An 18,097-nucleotide genomic window follows, 5' to 3' on the forward strand; every position below is an offset into this window, starting at 1 on the left:
GAGGAAAAGGTGGGGGGTGGTGCCAGTGTAGCTGCAGAAGATGGACTGTTCCACATATCCTACGAAGAGGCAGGCTTGGCTGGGGCCCATGCGGGTGCCCATGGATACTCCTTTGGTTTGTTAATTCCTCTTGTGGGAGAGTCTATCACCAAATAACATAATCTCAGTGTTAAGGGGTCACCCATTTAGGACAGAGATAAGGAACAATTTCTTCTGTCAGAGAGGAGTGAATCGATGGAATTCTTTATTGCAGAGGGCTATTGAGCCTGGGTCATTAAGTCTATTCAGGGCTGAGTTAGACAGATTTTTAATTGGCAAAGGAAGCAAAGGTTCTGGGGAAAAGGCAGGAAAGTGGGGGTAAGGATAATCAGACCAGCCATGATCTCAGTGAATGGTGACTCAATGACTCAATGTGCTGAGTGGCCTATTTCTGTTCCCACGTCTTGTGGTCTGTGATCCCCTGACATAGCAACAATGTGCAGAAATCCAAACATTATTACATAAGATGTGGCTATGAGGTATTTCCTGTCACACAGTTTCACAATGAATGATAAAATTAATGATTAGCTTGACTGTAATGTAAATCCTGGGAAAGTCTTGGCTTGCAGCCTGGTACCTCAAGTTCTCAATCTAAGCAGAATGTCTCTTGGCAAAGTAGTGATAAATTTATCAAATACTTTGGAATTACTACTGCAAGATCAACTCTGAAAAACTCTGGTGGCCAACAAAAAGTGATCACAAAGATCAAAGAGGCAAGACTAGTTTAGCTGATATTCCAAAACGCTTACTTATTCAACATGAGCTAAAGAATTTCAAAATCATTTAACTAATCATTCTGAAACACAAGAGCACAAAAGCAAATGAAATCATTCAGCTCATTACACCTGCGTTGGTTCTTCGAAAGTGATCCTTCGTTTGAACCTTATGCCTGCTTTTCCCATAGCCCTTCAAAATGTCCTTTACAAGTATTTACCTCATTATATTCTAAAAGTTGCTGGTGAATCTGTTTCCACCATGCTTTTAGACCATATACACTTGCTGAGTAAAAGACTTCTTGTCTCTACTCGCGTGTTTTTGCGAATGATTTTGAATGCGACTCCTCTGCAAACTGACCTTGCCCCCATTGCCTGCCCCAACATCGGGGAAACAGTTTCTCCTGCTCTACGCAATCATCATCTTGTTTTAATTTGGAGCATCTCTTATAACTCCTCTCTGAGAGCTCTGGAATAAGTCCAACAAAGTTACCCCACGGTCATTCAGGAGAATTCGTCAGAGGAATGGAAATCGCAAGTAATGGGGTCCTCTATTGTACAACAGCATGGGGACCACTCTCCTGAACACAATGTACAACACATGTGAGTGATTACAGATTAAATACCGGAGTTCCACATAACGCAGCAGGCTGTCACTAAAAAAGGAAACACATGCCTATGACTGACTTTTCACCAGGTAGTCCATCACCTCCATTGAAAACTACTCTCTGTGTGTAGTATTTCAGGCTCTCTCTCCTGAAGTGGAGAAACTGGTGTTGGACTGGGGTAGACAAAGTCAGAAGTCACATGACTCCAGGTTATAGACCAACAGGCTCTTCAGGGCTTCACCTGATGAAGAGGCAGCGTTCCAAAAGCTTGTGATTTCAAGTAAATCTGTTCGACTATAACCCAGGGTCATGTGACTTCTAATATTGTTCACTCCTGAAGAATCTGGCGCTAATTTTCCAGTTAAATCTCAGTCATGGACGTCCCAATCAGTGAGAAACAGTCTTGGTCTATCAACGTCCCTGTTCTCTTCAATACCTTCAACATTTTAATCAAGTCATGCCTCACCATTTTAAATTCCCGGGAACATAAAAGTTTGTGTGATTTCTCCTCATAGTGTCATCCTTGGAATTCAGATTTTTTTCAGGTAAACCGAGACGACATCGCCATTTTGGTTAGATTGTCCTTGCCAGGATGTGATGCCCAGAAATGCACACAGTACTCCAGGTCTGGTCTCACAAGGGCTTTGGAAAAGTGTAATGTTTCTTCAACCTGACCTTGTATTCTAGTCTTCTAGGTGGCCATGGAGTATATCAATGAAGAACCCAATGCTGCTGCACATATGTAGCTCAAAGGGAGGTCTTTGGATAGACAGTAAGATCATAAGAAATAACAACAACAGTAGGCTATTCAGCCCCTTGAGCCTGTTCCGCCATTCAATAGGACCATGCCTGATATGATTTTCTTCACATACACTTTCCAACATTTTCTCTGTAATCATAATTCCCAACTGGTTAAGAATCTATCTCAGTCTTTAATACACACGAGGACTCTGCCCCCACAGCTCTCTGAGGAAAGGGGTTCTAAAGACTCACAACCTTCTGAGAAAAGGAAATCTTCGCCGTTCAGTCTTATATTGGTGCCCCTTAACTGTAGGATTACTCCCTTTGGTCCGAGATTATCCCATGAGGGAAAACATCCTTTCAGCACTGACCCCCCGCCCCCCCACCCCCAAGCCCTTTAAGAATCCTGGGTGTTTCAATGAGATCACCTCTCACTCTTCTAAACTCCAAAGATAGTGATGAAGGAAACAAATCCACTCTGATTTTACGTTATTTAGTTACGAGCTAGTGAGACTAATTGCACTATCACTATCACTGTCTGAGAATCATCAATTAACTCACTGCTGGCTCTGGATTGAGACCGTGATCTGTGTAGTCTCCACTGTAATGACTATGTTTTTCTTTCATTTAGAGCTTTTTAAAATTGTGGACTGGAATTGTACGTGTTCTGCGAGGATTGTGGCATGTTTTCAAAAGAAGGTAACCTGGCCCTCATTGGGTATAATGCTGCTCAAACAAGCAATGGGTGAAATTAAGGTTGGAGATGAACTAGAGCTGAGGCACACTGTATTCACACTGAAGCTGAGGGTCACTGTATTCGCACTGGAGCTGAGGGTCACTGTATTCACACTGGAGCTGGGGCACACTGTATTCAGATGGACTGGAGCTGAGGGTCACTGTATTCACACTGGAGCTGGGGCACACTGTATTCACACTGGAGCTGAGGGTCACTGTATTCGCACTGGAGCTGGGGCACACCGTATTCACACTGGAGCTGGGGCACACTGTATTCAGATGGACTGGAGCTGAGTGTCACTGTATTCACACTGGAGCTGGGGCACACTGTATTCACACTGGAGCTGAGGGTCACTGTATTCAGATGGACTGGAGCTGAGGGTCACTGTATTCACACTGGGGCTGAGGGTCACTGTATTCACACTGGAGCTGAGGGTCACTGTATTCAGATGGACTGGAGCTGAGGGTCACTGTATTCACACTGCAGCTGAGGCACACTGTATTCAGATGGACTGGAGCTGAGGGTCACTGTATTCACACTGGAACTGAGGGTCACTTATTCACACTGGAGTTGAGGCACACTGTATTCAGATGGACTGGAGCTGGGGGTCACTGTATTCACACTGAGGCTGAGGGTCACTGTATTCACACTGGGGCTGAGGGTCACTGTATTCAGATGGACTGGAGCTGAGGGTCACTGTATTCACACTGGGGCTGAGGGTCACTGTATTCACACGGGAGCTGATGCACACTGTATTCAGATGGACTGGAGCTGAGGGTCACGGTGTTCACACTGGGGCTGAGGGTCACTGTATTCACACTGGAGCTGAGGCACACTGTATTCAGATGGACTGGAGCTGAGGCACACTGTATTCACACTGGAGCTGAGGCACACTGTAGTCACACTGGAGCTGAGGCACACTGTATTCTCACTGGGGCTGAGACACACTGTATTCAGATGGACCGGAGCTGAGGCACACTGTATTCACACTGGAGCTGAGGCTCATTGTTTTCATACTGGAGCTGAGGCACACTGTATTCACACTGGGTCTGAGGGTCACTGTATTCACACTGGGGCTGAGGGTCACTGTGTTCACACTGGGTCTGAGGGTCACTGTATTCACACTGGGGCTGAGGGTCACTGTATTCACACTGGAGCTGAGGCACACTGTATTCACACTGGAGCTAAGGGTTACTGTATTCACACTGGAGGTGAGGCACACTGTATTCAGATGGACTGAAGCTGAGGGTCACTGAATTCACACTGGAGCTGAGGCACACTGTATTCACACTGGAGCTGAGGGTTACTGTATTCACACTGGAGCTGAGGGTTACTGTATTCACACTGGAGCTGAGACACACTGTATTCAGATGGACTGGAGCTGAGGCACACTGTATTCACACTGGAGCTGTGGCTCACTGTATTCACACTGGAGCTGAGGCACAATGTATTCACACCGGAACTGACACACACCGTATTCACACTGGAGCTGAGGGTCACTGTATTCACACTGGATCGGAGGCACATTGTACTCAGTTGGACTGAGGCTGAGGGACACTGTATTCACACTGGAGCTGAGGCACACTGTATTCACACTGGAGCTGAGGGTCACTGTATTCACACTGGAGCTGAGGCACACTATATTCACACTGGAGTTGGGGCACACTGTATTCAGATGGACTGGTGCAGAGACACACTGTATTCACACTGGAGCTGTGGCTCACTGTATTCACACTGGAGCGGAGCACACTGTATTCACACTGGAGCTGAGGTACACAGTATTCAGATGGACTGGAGCTAAGGCACACTGTATTCACACTGGAGCTGAGGCACACTGTATTCAGATGGACTGAAGCTGAGGCACACTGTATTCACACTGGAGCTGAGGCACACTGTATTCAGTTGGACTGGAGCTGAGGCACACTGTATTCACACTGGAGCTGAGGCACACTGTATTCACACTGGAGCTGACGGTCACTGTATTCAGATGGACTGGAGCTGAGGCACACTGTATTCACACTGGAGCTGAGGCACACTGTATTCAGATGGACTGGAGCTGAGGCACACTGTATTCACACTGGAGCTGGGGCACACTGGAGCTGAGGGTCACTGTATCCAGATGGAGTGGAGCTAAGTAACATTGTATTCAGATGGACTTAAGCTCAGGTACATTGCATTCACACTGGGGCTGAGGCACACTGTATTCACACTGTGGCTGAGGCACACTGTATTCACACTGTGGCTGAGGCACACTGTATTCAGATGGACTGGAGCTGGGGCACACTGTATTCACACTGGAGCTGAGGCACACTGTATTCACACTGGAGCTGAGGTACACAGTATTCAGATGGACTGGAGCTAAGGCACTCTGTATTCACACTGGAGCTGAGGCACACTGTATTCAGATGGACTGAAGCTGAGGCACACTGTATTCACACTGGAGCTGAGGCACACTGTATTCACACTGGAGCTGAGGCACACTATATTCACACTGGAGTTGGGCGCACTGTATTCAGATGGACTGAAGCTGAGTCACACTGTATTCACACTGGAGCTGAGGCACACTGTATTCACACTGGAGCGGAGAACACTGTATTCACACTGGAGCTGAGGCACACTGTATTCAGATGGACTGGAGCTGAGGCACACTGCATTCACACTGGAGCTGGGGCACACTGTATTCACACTGGAGCTGAGGCACACTGTATTCAGATGGACTGGAGCTGAGGCATACTGTATTCACACTGGAGCTGAGGCACACTGTATTCAGATGGACTGGTGCGGAGACACACTGTATTCACACTGGAGCTGTGGCTCACTGTATTCACACTGGAGCGGAGAACACTGTATTCACACTGGAGCTGAGGCACACTGTATTCAGATGGACTGAAGCTGAGTCACACTGTATTCACACTGGAGCTGAGGCACACTGTATTCACACTGGAGCTGACGGTCACTGTATTCAGATGGACTGGAGCTGAGGCACACTGTATTCGCATTTGGGCTGAGGGTCACTGTATTCAGATGGACTGGAGCTGAGGCACACTGTATTCGCATTTGGGCTGAGGGTCACTGTATTCAGATGGACTGGAGCTGAGGCACACTGTATTCAGATGGACTGGGGCTGAGGGTCACTGTATTCAGATGCGCTGGAGCTGAGGCACACTGTATTCAGATGGACTGGAGCTGGGGGTCTTTGTATTCACACTGGGGCTGAGACACACTGTATTCAGGTGGACTGGAGCTGAGGCACACTGTATTCACACTGGAGCTGAAGGTCACTGTATTCACACTGGGGCTGAGGGTCACTGTATTCACACTGGAGCTGAGGCACACTGTATTCACACTGGAATTGAAGGTCTCTGTAGTCAGATGGACTGGAGCTGAGGCACACTGTTTTCACTCAGCAGCTGAGGGCCACTGTATTCACACTGCAGCTGAGGGCCACTGAATTCACACTGGAGCTGAGGCACACTGTATTCAGGTGGACTGGAGCTGAGGCACACTGTATTCACACTGGAGCTGAGGGTCACTGTATTCACACTGGAGCTGAGGGTCACTGTATTCACACTGGAGCTGAGGGTCACTGTATTCAGTTGGAGCTTTGGTCAGTAACAAGATGAGTGATCTATGACTAGTGACCAGTTTAGATAACAAAGGCTTTTTGCCTGTTAATAACCAGGTGATTAATTCCCTGATAACTGAATCAGCTGGGTCTGGGACCATGATACAGAGAGAAACTGTCTGATGTTCACCAGCAAGGAGCTCTTTCCTCATTCTCTTCAGTAAAGGCACTCTAAACCTGAAGGTAGCTGAAAATGTGTTGCTGGAAAAGCGCAGCATGTCAGACAGCATTCAAGGAACAGGAGAATCGACGTTTCGGACATAAGCCCTTCTTCAGGAATGATTCCGAAGAAGGGTTTATGCCCGAAACGTCGATTCTCCTGTTCCTTGAATGCTGCCTGACCTGCTGCGCTTTTCCAGCAATACATTTTCAGCTCTGATCTCCAGCATCTGCAGTCCTCACTTTCTCCTCGAAGATTTTAACCTACTGCAAATCCTCTTGCAAGGATGCCTTCCTTGAAGAAGCTCTCTTCCTCCCTCTACAAGGATTTCAGTGAGTCCCTCTCTCACTGCACACCCCAGGTCATCTTCTCTGCACAGAAGCTCTTCAGCCACGTTCTCAAACAGTCTCGCTACCACAGCCACATCTCCTTCCTCAGCACCTGCCTACGGAACTGACTGATCCCGCACGGACTCCGGACCACGTTCTGACCAACAAAATTTGGACCCAACCAGGACAATCAGTACCTACAACAAATCCGAAGCCTCCTGCAACAGACCTCCCTCCGGATCCATTCCTGAAGAAGGGCTTATGCCCGAAACATCGATTCTCCTGTTCCTTGGATGCTGCCTGACCTGCTGCGCTTTTCCAGCAACAGATTTTCAGCTCTGATCTCCAGCATCTGCAGTCCTCACTTTCTCCTCAAAGATTTAAACCTGAAGGTAACTAGACTACGCTTCCTTCACCAGTTGCTGTAAATTATGACTCATATTTAAGAGGTTGAGTGAACTAGCCCCACCCTGTGCCTTTGCAAACCAGTGGAAATATTTGAAACAGGAAGGCTACGAGAGAGGAAGTTTAAAAGAGATGTGCGAGGCAAGGTTTTCTCACAGAAGGTGGTGAGTACCTGGAACACGCTTCTAGAGGAGGTGGTGGAAGCAGACCCAATAGCAGCATTCAAGATTCATCTGGATGACCACATGAATAGGAAGGGAATAGAGGGACACGGATGCTGTAAGTGAAGACAGTTTTAGTATGGAAGGGAAAAATGTGGCGGCACAGGCTTGCAGGGCTGAAGGGTCTGTTTCTGTGCTGTATTGTTCTTGGAAGGCTGAGAATGAAGGACTAACTCAGCAGATCCTGTGAACAAAGAGAGCGGAATGCTTTCCTGGTTTTCCCTCAATCCATGTGTTTCTTTTCCTCTTGTCCATCCCTGAGTGTCTGTGTGGGAAGGGGTGAGGTTACAAGGGAATTAAAGCTTTAGTTTGTAGTGTTCATACTGATGGCTGCCTTAAGTGTCCAGTAACTTATAATAATAATAATTCTTGTTAAATGTAGAAACTTGGTCTGTGCTTTTTATCAACATCGGCCTCAAAATCAGATAATTGAGGAACCTTTGTGTATTTTTAAAAATACACTTGAACTTTAGTGGGAGGTCTGGGAATAACAAGACTTGATTTCAGCGTGGTAACCCCAGGGAGATGTGACACTATGGCTTCGCTACCAGCTATTAGCCAAATATATCTATAGGTTAATCTGCTAGGGTCAATTGTTTGATGTTTTTTGCTTTATTATCAGATGGGTGAGTTTTTTGCAGAATTGTATAGTCCAGGAATTTGTGTACCTTGGCAACATATGGTGGGTGGCACAGTGGCTCAGTGGTTAGATGCTGCCTCACAGTGCCAGGGACCCGAGTTCGATTCCAGCCTTGGGGGACTGTTTGTGTGGAGTTTGCACATTCTCCCCGTGTCTGCGTGGGTTTCCTCCATGCGCTCTGGTTTCCTCCCACAGTCCAAAGATGTGCAGACCAAGTGAATTGGCTGTGGTAAATTGCCTATCATGTTATGTGCATTAGTCAGAGGAAAATGGGCCTGGGTGGGTTACTCTTCAGAGGGTCGGTGTGGGCTTGTTGGGCCACACGACCTGTTTCCACACTGTAGGGAATCTAATCTAAAATCCCAGGCTATCATCATAGCTTACGGGATGGGAAGTCTTCTGCAGACACATCGTCATCAAACCCAACTTCTAAGCGACAGGAGTGAATTTCTCTGCCACCTACTCCTGAACAACCATCACTTTGTTCGTCTCTGGTTCTAATATCTCATCAAATACCTCTGTGTCGAGTATTGTGTGGTAACACGCGATTGAAGAGCCTGGGGAGATTTAATTGCATTAATGTTTTAATATGGATGCAATTTTTTGTTGTGCACTGACAGGGCTAGAAATAATTGTGACTCGGATTGTTCCGCCAAACCCCACGAAGAAGATTAGGATCACCGCAACACTGATTTATTTTCCCATTTTCATGTTCATAAAAATCGTCTCCAGCTTCAGTCAATGATTTAAAGAGTGCCAAATGGGAGGTCTTTGAGCTGATTGAAACCAGATTTAAAAAAGCCACTGAGTTGTCTCTGGTCCTGTTTTGAGTGAGCAGGTGCCTACACCAGTGAAGGCCCAGTTACTAAAATGGACACATGCTCTTTAAAAGATGACAAGAGTCTGTTTGAACCGTCTTCCTTCTGAACTGTACTATAATTGACATTCCTTACACATTCATTGTTGCGAAGAACATGAGAAATGAGATAACATACAGAGCAGTGGTTACATCTTTTACTGCTGTTCTACTGACCATAGAAGGTGACCTGGATTTTCACTTGTCTCTGTAAAGTTCACTGGAGTCTATAATACTTCAGCAATAGTCCAATCCCCAGTATAAGTAACCCTGAAAGGATGGCTAATCCCCGACGGACAATCAGTTGTTTCACAGATAACTGTTCTTGCACGTTCATTTTAGGGGCTGAGGTCTCTTCTCTCATTTGTCCAGTGTTAACATTATTCTCCACTGGAGTGGCATCTCCTACTGTAATGGCCGCAATGTTTCCTGAATGGACTTCTGTAAAATAAACAGTGTTCTTTTTTATTTATTTGTGGGACATCGATATCACTGGCTGGCCAGCATTTATTGCCTGTACCTAGTAGCAATTGAAACAATTGAGTAGCTTACTAGGCCATTTCCGAGTCCACACGTTTCTGTGGGTCTGGAGTTGAATGTCAGCCAGACCAGGTAAGGATGGATGGCAGTTTCCTTCCCTATAGGGCAGGAGTGAACGTGATTGCATTTTCCTGACAATGGTTTCATGGAAATCAGTAGATTCTTAATTCCAGATACTTTTTATTGAATTCAAATTCCACCATCTACCATGGCAGGATTTGAACCTGGGTCCCCAGAACATTAGCTGAGCTTCCGGATTAATAGTCTAGCAATAATATCACGAGGCCATCACCTCCCCTATGCTGAAATATTGTGAATCCAGTCTGAGACCAGGAAATCAAGAGGTAAGTTTAACAAAAACATATTCCTAATGGAGGAACAGTGCTGCAGAGTGGGTGTTGATCAGAGATAATTACTGAATTATAGCTCCCCATGAGGGAGCTAAATATAAACTGAAAAATGAGAGAGTAATCTTCTTCAAGATTACGTAAGGGTTGAGAGTTGCTATCACAATAATTAAAAATTCTAAGCTGTTCACGACTCCTCCAATGTATTCCTACATACACAACTCCAATCGACCTACTGTAATTACACTCCTCTGTCAGGGCATGGGCTGTAGTGCTCCCGCAGGCTGGAGGGTGCATTACAGGGTGACAATTTTCCAAAGGCTGTTTCTTTTTTTTCTTTTTTTTCCTTTTTCTTACCCCCACACTACCGCCTAACTGTGGTAGTGCTTATTTTTTCCCCAGCACCCATGGTGTGTGTGTGCAGGTGTGAGACACAGTGAGAGACACAAAGTGCATGAATCTTTATTCAATTTCCACCACCAGGAAGATAGGAAAACACCCGAGTGACCAGTGACAAGCAGCGCCCTTCACATCAAAGGGCAGTGCTGTGTGATCAAACAGTGAAGGGGAGGGTGGGGACTAAATCAAAATAGAATTGAAGGGGGAAATAATGCACTCCACTCCCTGCGGCGCCCACCTCTCCCTGAACAACTCCAGGACACCCGGGCCCTAACGTAACCGCGGAAGAGGGACAGGCAGTCGGCCTTAACGACCCCCTCCACGGCCCGCTGCCCCGACCTGTTCATGGCCAGTTTGGCCAGGTCCAGGAGCAGATCCATGAGGAGGTCTTCAGACCTGCCCTCCCTCCTCCGTACCAGGTGCCCAAAGATCAGGAGCATGGGACTGAAGTGCAACCAAAAGCAGAGGAGGAGGTTTTTGAGAAAATCAAAAAGGGAGTGCAAACGCCCACACCCAATATACACGTGGTCTACGGACTCCACAGCACCACAGAACAGGCAGTTGGGCTGGGTGTCCGTGAACCACCACAATCTGCAGTTGCAGGGGACCGCTGCGTGCAGCACCCTCCACCCCAGATCCCCGAGAGACAGGGGGAGGACTCCCGCGTAGAGAGCGGGATCCCCACCACCCGGTTGCAAATGGTCACGCCAAAGAGTGTCTGGACGGTGGATGAGGGAGAAGAGGTGGACGGTGTGCAGCAGCAGTCTATACAGGGCCCTCCTTTTTACCCCCTGGAAGAGAACAAAACTAAAATTCCGGAGGCGGCTCAGGTTGTAGGGCACAGGCTCCCGCGGGAAGTACGGGACCTTGGGGCCAATGTGAAATTCCGTCCGGGCTGGGGTGAGCTCGGACGGGATCCCACCGCACACCTGAGCGTCCTCCAACTGGTGTACTACGTCGGGTCCGAGCACCGCCGTTTTGAGGCGTCGGATGGCGGTGGCCACGTACTGGACGTCTACCGCCGCCCTGCCTGCTATGTCCTGCGGCAGCGTCCAGCCCAGGCCCCCGGCACCCAGCACGTCCCCGACCCTGGTCACCCTCGCCGCCGCGGCCCTCTCCTCCGACAGCCACTCGAACCCGCGAGTACGGAGGTGCGGATTCCTGAGCGACGGCTCCCTGACGACAGCCGCTACTCCAGCCGGAGGGTAGGCGCGACGCGATTCGACCATGTTCCAGACAGTGATCAGGTCCTGGTAAAAGACAGGCAGCGTCTTGTGGGCGACCTGCAAACCGTCACGGTCGACGGACAGGAGCTGCGTGTCGTAGTTGAGGTTACGCACCTGGCGGAAAAAATATGTCGCCAGGGCGCACCACCTAGGAGGAGGCTCGATGTAAAAGGTATCGCTGCAAGGTCTGAAGGTGGAATATCGCGACCTGGTTGCGGATGCACACTAGCGACTGACGGCCCTCCTCAATAGGGAGACTCAGAGCCTGCGCGGCGACCCAGTGCATCTTTTTGTCCCAGAAGAAATCGACCAACGTTCTCTGGGTGCCAGCGACAAAGCCAAGAGGAGGGACCAAAGTGACCAGCCGGTACCACAGCATGGCGGCCACCAGCTGGTTTATGACCAGCACTCGACTCCTGTAAGATAGCACTCGGAGCAGTCCTGTCCAGCGGCCTAGGCGAGCCGAGACTTTGGCCTCCAGCTCCTGCCAGTTGGCCGACCAGGATTCCTCAGCCGGGCTGAGGTAGACCCCCAGGTAGAGGAGATGGGTGGTACTCCAGCTGAACCCCCGTAACTCCTCCGGCAGAGAGTCCACCCGCCATGGACCAACCTGTAGTCCGGAACATTTGGCCCAGTTGATCCTGGCGGAAGACGCTGCCAAGTACACGGCCTGACACTCGCGCATCCTCCCCAGGTCAGCCGGGTCGAAAGGGTGTTTCTATCGTGTGTTCTGAAGAAGGGTTACTGGACTCAAAATGTTAACTCTGCTTTCTTCCCACAGATGCTGCCTGACCTGCTGAGTTTCTTCAGCAATTTCTGTTATTGTTTCCTTCATAAATATTGACATAGATATTTAGAATGACAAATACGAGAACAAAACATGGCCAAATGGAAATAGATAAATCGTGGAAAGGGACAATTTGGCAGAACTATGGGGGAGGAGCAACTAAGTCGAACTCTGATTGGATATCCTTTTTCAAAGTGATAGCAGGGTCTGAGGGGCTGATTGGCCATGTTAGGAGGTGATTTAATGATACTACAAGTGTCTTTAATATCAGAAAGCAATTGCACTACATCCTTGGGATCAGGGAATGACAGATTGGGTGAACTAATGAGGGGATATAAATGGAGTGATTATCCAGAATGTCATCATAGCTCCTGTACATGATGTCACCTGATCACAATATCCAGCAGGAAATGCCTGTGTGAACTTGCACCACTGTGTCACCAGCGGGGCAGGGGGAGGCTGGGGAGGAGATTGGGGGGAGGGGGGATGGTGCTACAGTGGGCAAAGCTAGAGGGTGGTCGTGGGGATGTGGGGGAGACAAATGGAGGCTGATATTATCAGCCGCTGGAGGGTGAGTCTGAAGAGGAGACTGAGGTCACCAGACTGGGGAGTGGGAGGGAGGATGAGGCAGGGGAGGGCGAGGAGAAAATTAGGGGTGAAGCAGACCTTGCCATGCTCGATATTGTCTGTGGGAAAGGTCTCCTTGAACCTCCCACCGTTGCCTCTCAAGTCCTCCGCCCAGTCCCTCCAGCTGCCATATAGCCCACGGAGCCAGGAGGCCATGGTCAGTGGGGGAGTGAGGGAGGGCCGCTTCCTCTGCCCTGCTGTTCCACCTCCCCCCTTCACTGTCACTGTGCATTGTCTGCAAATTCAAACCTAATTCTTGGTTCATATCTTCATTAAATTAGCAAACGCAGGAATTTGATACAATATTAGCCATCTCACTAACAGGGACACCCATTAGGAGGGGTGGTGCGGTGGCTCAGTGGTTAGCACTGTTGCCTCATAGCAGCAGCGACCTGGGTTCAATTCCCACATTGGGTGACTGTCTGTGTGGAGTTTGTACATTCTCCCTGTGTCTGCATGGGTTTGCTCTGGTTTCCTCCCACAACCCATCGATGTGCAGGTTAGGGTGAATTGATTAGGCTAAATTGCCCATTGTGTTAGTCAGGGGTAAATGTAGGGGAATGGGTCTGGGTGGGTTACTCTTCGGAGGGTCGGTGTGGACTTGTTGGGCCGAAGGGCCTGTTTCCGTACTGTAGGGAATCTAATCTAATTTAAATCACATAGTTCCTAACTGATTTTTAAAAGAAAAGTCACGTAATATGAGCATCGCCAATAAAGCCAACATCACACCCCATCCCTAATTGCCCTTGTACTGAGGCTGTTTGGGGCAATTAAACGTCAATCACATCACCGTGGAGCTGGAGTCATATGTAGGTTTGCCCAGTTAATGTGGACAGATTGCCTTCCCTCTAATTTCTTCAATTAGTAAACCAAATGTTATATATTTATATTGAACAGAATCAATGAGAGTTTCATACTCACCATTACAGAGACCAGATTTTAATTTAACTTCCTTTTCAATTAGCATAATTTACATTCCACCAGCTGCCACAGAGGGATTTGAGCCCAGGTGCCAGGACCTCAGACTGGACCCATGGGGTTATTAATTTGCTGATATTACCACGGCACCACTCGTTTAAGAATATCGTTTGGTACTTCTATGTTCCAATGGCTAAAATCATTGAAAGATCAGTTTTATTTCAATTTCTGCTGGACTGGAATGAATATTTGTGAAGAGAATGAACCAGAGAAATGTGGATGCTGGGAATCTGAATCAAAACCAGATTGTGCTGGAGAAACTCAGCAAGTCTGTGGAGATAAATCAGAGATAACATTTCGGGGCCGGTTTTCCTCAGTTTCCTGTATTTGACAAGAATGACTATTTACTGAACGTAATTAGCTACATTATGCTGTAAAAAAACTCTTTTGTTTAATTCAGTAGTGTGATTATAGGGTGGCATACCATTGTTCATAGCTGGTGAAATGTCCTCAGTTTGGCCACTGGAGGGATTGGGATAGGCGTCCACATTTTTCTTCACACCTGCAACAACTCTCGCCTTGAAACAAAACACACAAACCTTTCATTGAAAGGGAGACAGTAGGCTTTCTATTTAGAGGTAATCATAGGGAGGGGAGTCCCAGACTGGAAGCCATCAGGGGGAGTCACGACAATTTCCCCATAATCCTTTATTCCCATACTGATCAAGAATCTATCTCAATCTTTAATATATGCAAGGGTGCTGACCCCCAGTGCTGTGTTAGAGACAAAAAAAACCTGCAGATGCTAGAATCCAAAGTAGACAGGCAGGAGGCTGGAAGAACACAGCAAGCCAGGCAGCATCAGAAGGTGGAGAAGTCAACTTTCAGGTCTCAGTCCAGAAAAAGGGTTACATCTGAAATGTTACCACCTCCAGATACTGCCTGGCCAGCTGTGTTCTTCCAGCCTCCTGCTTGTCTACCCCCAGCCCTCTTTGGCAAACACTCACAAAGACTCACAACCCTCTGAGAGAGGAAATTCCTCCTTATCTCAGCCTTAAATTGGTGCCCCTTTATTCTGAGACTATGCCCTCTGGTTCTAGGCTCTCTCATGAGGGGGAGACATCCCTCTCAGCATTTACCCTGCCAAGCCCACCCCCACCATATCCTGTTTCCTCAACTCTCCATCGGTCAGTGTTTTATGGGAGAACAACAGAAACAAGGCAAAGATGCTCTGAAGCTCCACTTGAAGTGTGGTGAGAGATGTTAATGATTGCGAGAAGTTTGCAATGTATCCATTGAGCTACATCACACTTTCAGCCCACGGTGGCTCAGTGGTTACTATTGCTGCCTCACTACGCTAGGGACCCAGGTTTAATTCCATCCTTGGGCAACCATCTGTGCGGAGTTTGCATGTTCTCCCTGTGTCTGTGTGGGTTTCCTCCCACAGTCCAAAAAATGTACAGGTTAGATGGATTGGCCATGGGCAATGCAAGGTTACAGGGATTGAGTGGGATGCTGTTTGGCGGGTTAGTGTGGACTCGATGGGCTGAATAGCCTGCTTCCACACTGTACGGATTCTATGAATGCTGCAGAAACTCAGTGGGTCTGCTAGTATCTGTGGAGAGAAAGCAGAGTTAATGATTCAAGTCTATTATGAACTGCAGTTCTGATGAAGTCTCAAAAGCATACTGGATTTTAAAAGGTTAACTGTTTCTATTCCCACAGATGCTACCAGACCTGCTGAGTTTCTCCAGCATTCTCTACGTGTGAAAACTACCATTAAAAGGAGCAAAGGCATGACATGTCTTGGGATTTGATTGCAGTATATCACAGAGTGAGTTGCATTTGTAATTCACCAGGGGGTAAATTCAGAGTCTACTTCACTGCTGATGGAGGTGGACCCTAAGAGAAGGTCAGACCCATTCCTGTTGGGAGGTTGGCATCATGGATGGATGGTGACCCAGAGACTCTCTGAGGAAGCCCCCCGGTGGCCTTGTGAAGAATGACCAAGAGAGGACAATGAGAGCCATGACGGCTGCTCGCTATCCCAGGCACTTCCCAAGGTACTGTGTAAGGAGTCAAGGCATGGGAGGGAAGTGGAAAATGTAGGAAATCACTGATACAACAGTCAACTTCTATTATCTGTTCTCACCAGATTGGATGCTTCATTCCAGTTGATTTTGCAAATTACTATCTGATAGAAAACATACTGGAAAAAGACACAAATGATCATTCCGTACCAATAACCTGCAAAAGACAAATGGTGTGTGAGTTTCCAGGCAATTGTGTCAGATTTCCCCTCTTGTTTTCTGTTTTACTATATCTCTATGAGAGATATTGTCCCAAACTGCTTCTGGAAACCTGTTTCTTTAATTTCTGAGAAGGCTCAGAAACCCTGTACTGTGAAATCCTGGCTGGGGAAAGGTTGTTCTGTCTGACAGAACCTTCACTGTGAGGGCAGGACTGTTCTGGGTATTGTCAAACAGTGGAATCATGAATTTGAAACCAGGTAACAGATAGGTTATGACTTGAAACTGGCCCTTTACCATGTGGAGAACTTGTCAATCTTTAGCGATGGAGGAGCAGGGAAAGCAGAGCAAAGAGTTGGGGGGGTGGGGGGTGGAGCAGCAGGAAGTTAGTCCCATTGTGGCATCAACAGATCAGAAATCTGGGATCCCTGTCCTCTGTCACATCCTCTCACCAGAGTAAATGGACACCAGATGAAGTATACTACCTCGATTCATTTCCTCAAGTTATTGGCTCATGTTGCTAGCTGAATTCCACCTGTTTTGAATCCCTACTTGCCCTGGAGAAGGTGGTGAGCTCCCTTTCTGAATCACTGCAATCCTTAAGGAGGGAGTGCCAGAATTTGAAACCAGTAATGGTAAAGGAACTGCGATATGTTTCCAAGTTAGGATGGTGAGAGGCCTTGAGGGGAACTTGCAAGTGTTGATGTACCGATGCATCTGTTGCCCTTCTCATTCCAGGTGGTTGACGTTGTGGGTTTAGGAGATACTGTCAGAGGGATCTTGGTGAATTACTGCAGTGTATCATGGAGAAGTTAACACTGCTGCCAATCTGCCTTGGGGACAGGAGGAACATGGAAAGGGGCCAATAGGATGCCAGTCAAGCAGCTTGTCTTGCCCTGGACGGTGCCCTTGATGATACTGAGCATCTTAAGTGTTACTAGTGCGGCAATTATCCAGGAAAACGGGGAGTATTCCACCACACTCCTGACGTGTACCTTGTAGTTGGTGAACAAGCTTTGGAGAGTCAGGAGACCAAGTTACCTACAACAGAATTTTCAGCCCCTGACCTGGCTGTTGCAGTCTGGAATGGAATAAAGGCAAAAGGAATCGTGATTAGGTGGTGCCAGGCTTTGACATGAAAAACCTAAAGATTGTGAGATGCTTTTGTGACATCTGCTGACCACAAACCTGTAGGAACCTGGTTTCTCTAGGTCCTTGTGATTCTGCTGTCTCACTGGCAAGTGGTTATAGGTACCAAATGTCACCCTATTACTTAAAAAAGGAGTGAGAGAGAAAACAGGGGACTCCAGACTTATTAGCTTTCCATCAGTATAGGGAAAATACTGTCGTAAAGGACGAGATAAATAGACACTTTGGTGACAATGATCTAATTGGGCAGAGTCAGCCTGGAGTTCCAGATGGAAAGAGATTGTTGACAATAGTTTTTGAGGATGTTACTGACAAAACTGTTAAAGGGGAGCTGATGGACAGAGATACCATAAAGGTCAGTGTTGCATTAGCCTTCCTAATATCTTGCTGCGGGGAGAAAGTGAGGTCTGCAGATGCTGGAGATCAAAGTTGAAACTTTATTGCTGGAACAGCACAGCAGGTCAGGCAGCATCCAGGGAACAGAATCTCCTGTTCCCTGGATGCTGCCTGACCTGCTGTGCTGTTCCAGCAATAAAGTTTCAACTAATATCTTGCTGCACCTATATGTCAGCCTAACATGACTTATTGACAAGGATATCAAGGTCAGATTGTACATCTACACTGTCCAAACTCGGAGCAATTGAGAAATACTCAGCACATCTGAGAATACTTCAATTTTCAGGAGGCTTTTGATCCAGTCCTCAACAGGAGGCTGGTTAGAATAATTAAAATTAGGAAGTAATGTACCAGCAAAAAGTGAGGACTGCAGATGCTGGAGATCA

At 47.5% G+C, this 18,097-nt stretch overlaps 1 protein-coding gene across 2 annotated transcripts in view; it reads right to left on the reverse strand.

Annotated features, from left to right (window-relative positions):
* Positions 1 to 9,127: 9,127 nt before the first annotated feature.
* LOC122563928 (multidrug and toxin extrusion protein 1-like) overlaps positions 9,128 to 18,097 on the reverse strand; it is a 47,494-nt gene continuing 38,524 nt past the window's right edge. The window contains exons 15-17 of one of the 2 annotated variants that reach the window (XM_043718193.1): positions 16,070 to 16,164; positions 14,402 to 14,495; positions 9,128 to 9,514 (exon numbers count right to left, since the gene is read on the reverse strand). In XM_043718193.1, the coding sequence (XP_043574128.1) occupies positions 9,291 to 9,514; positions 14,402 to 14,495; positions 16,070 to 16,164 (413 nt within the window). In that variant the 3' untranslated portion in view covers positions 9,128 to 9,290. The remainder of the gene's footprint in view (positions 9,515 to 14,401; positions 14,496 to 16,069; positions 16,165 to 18,097) is intronic. The other variant, XM_043718194.1, reaches the window with a different exon arrangement.

The sequence above is a fragment of the Chiloscyllium plagiosum genome, chromosome 28, assembly GCF_004010195.1.
Source record: "Chiloscyllium plagiosum isolate BGI_BamShark_2017 chromosome 28, ASM401019v2, whole genome shotgun sequence".
In the NCBI taxonomy this organism is placed as follows: Eukaryota; Metazoa; Chordata; class Chondrichthyes; order Orectolobiformes; family Hemiscylliidae; genus Chiloscyllium; species Chiloscyllium plagiosum.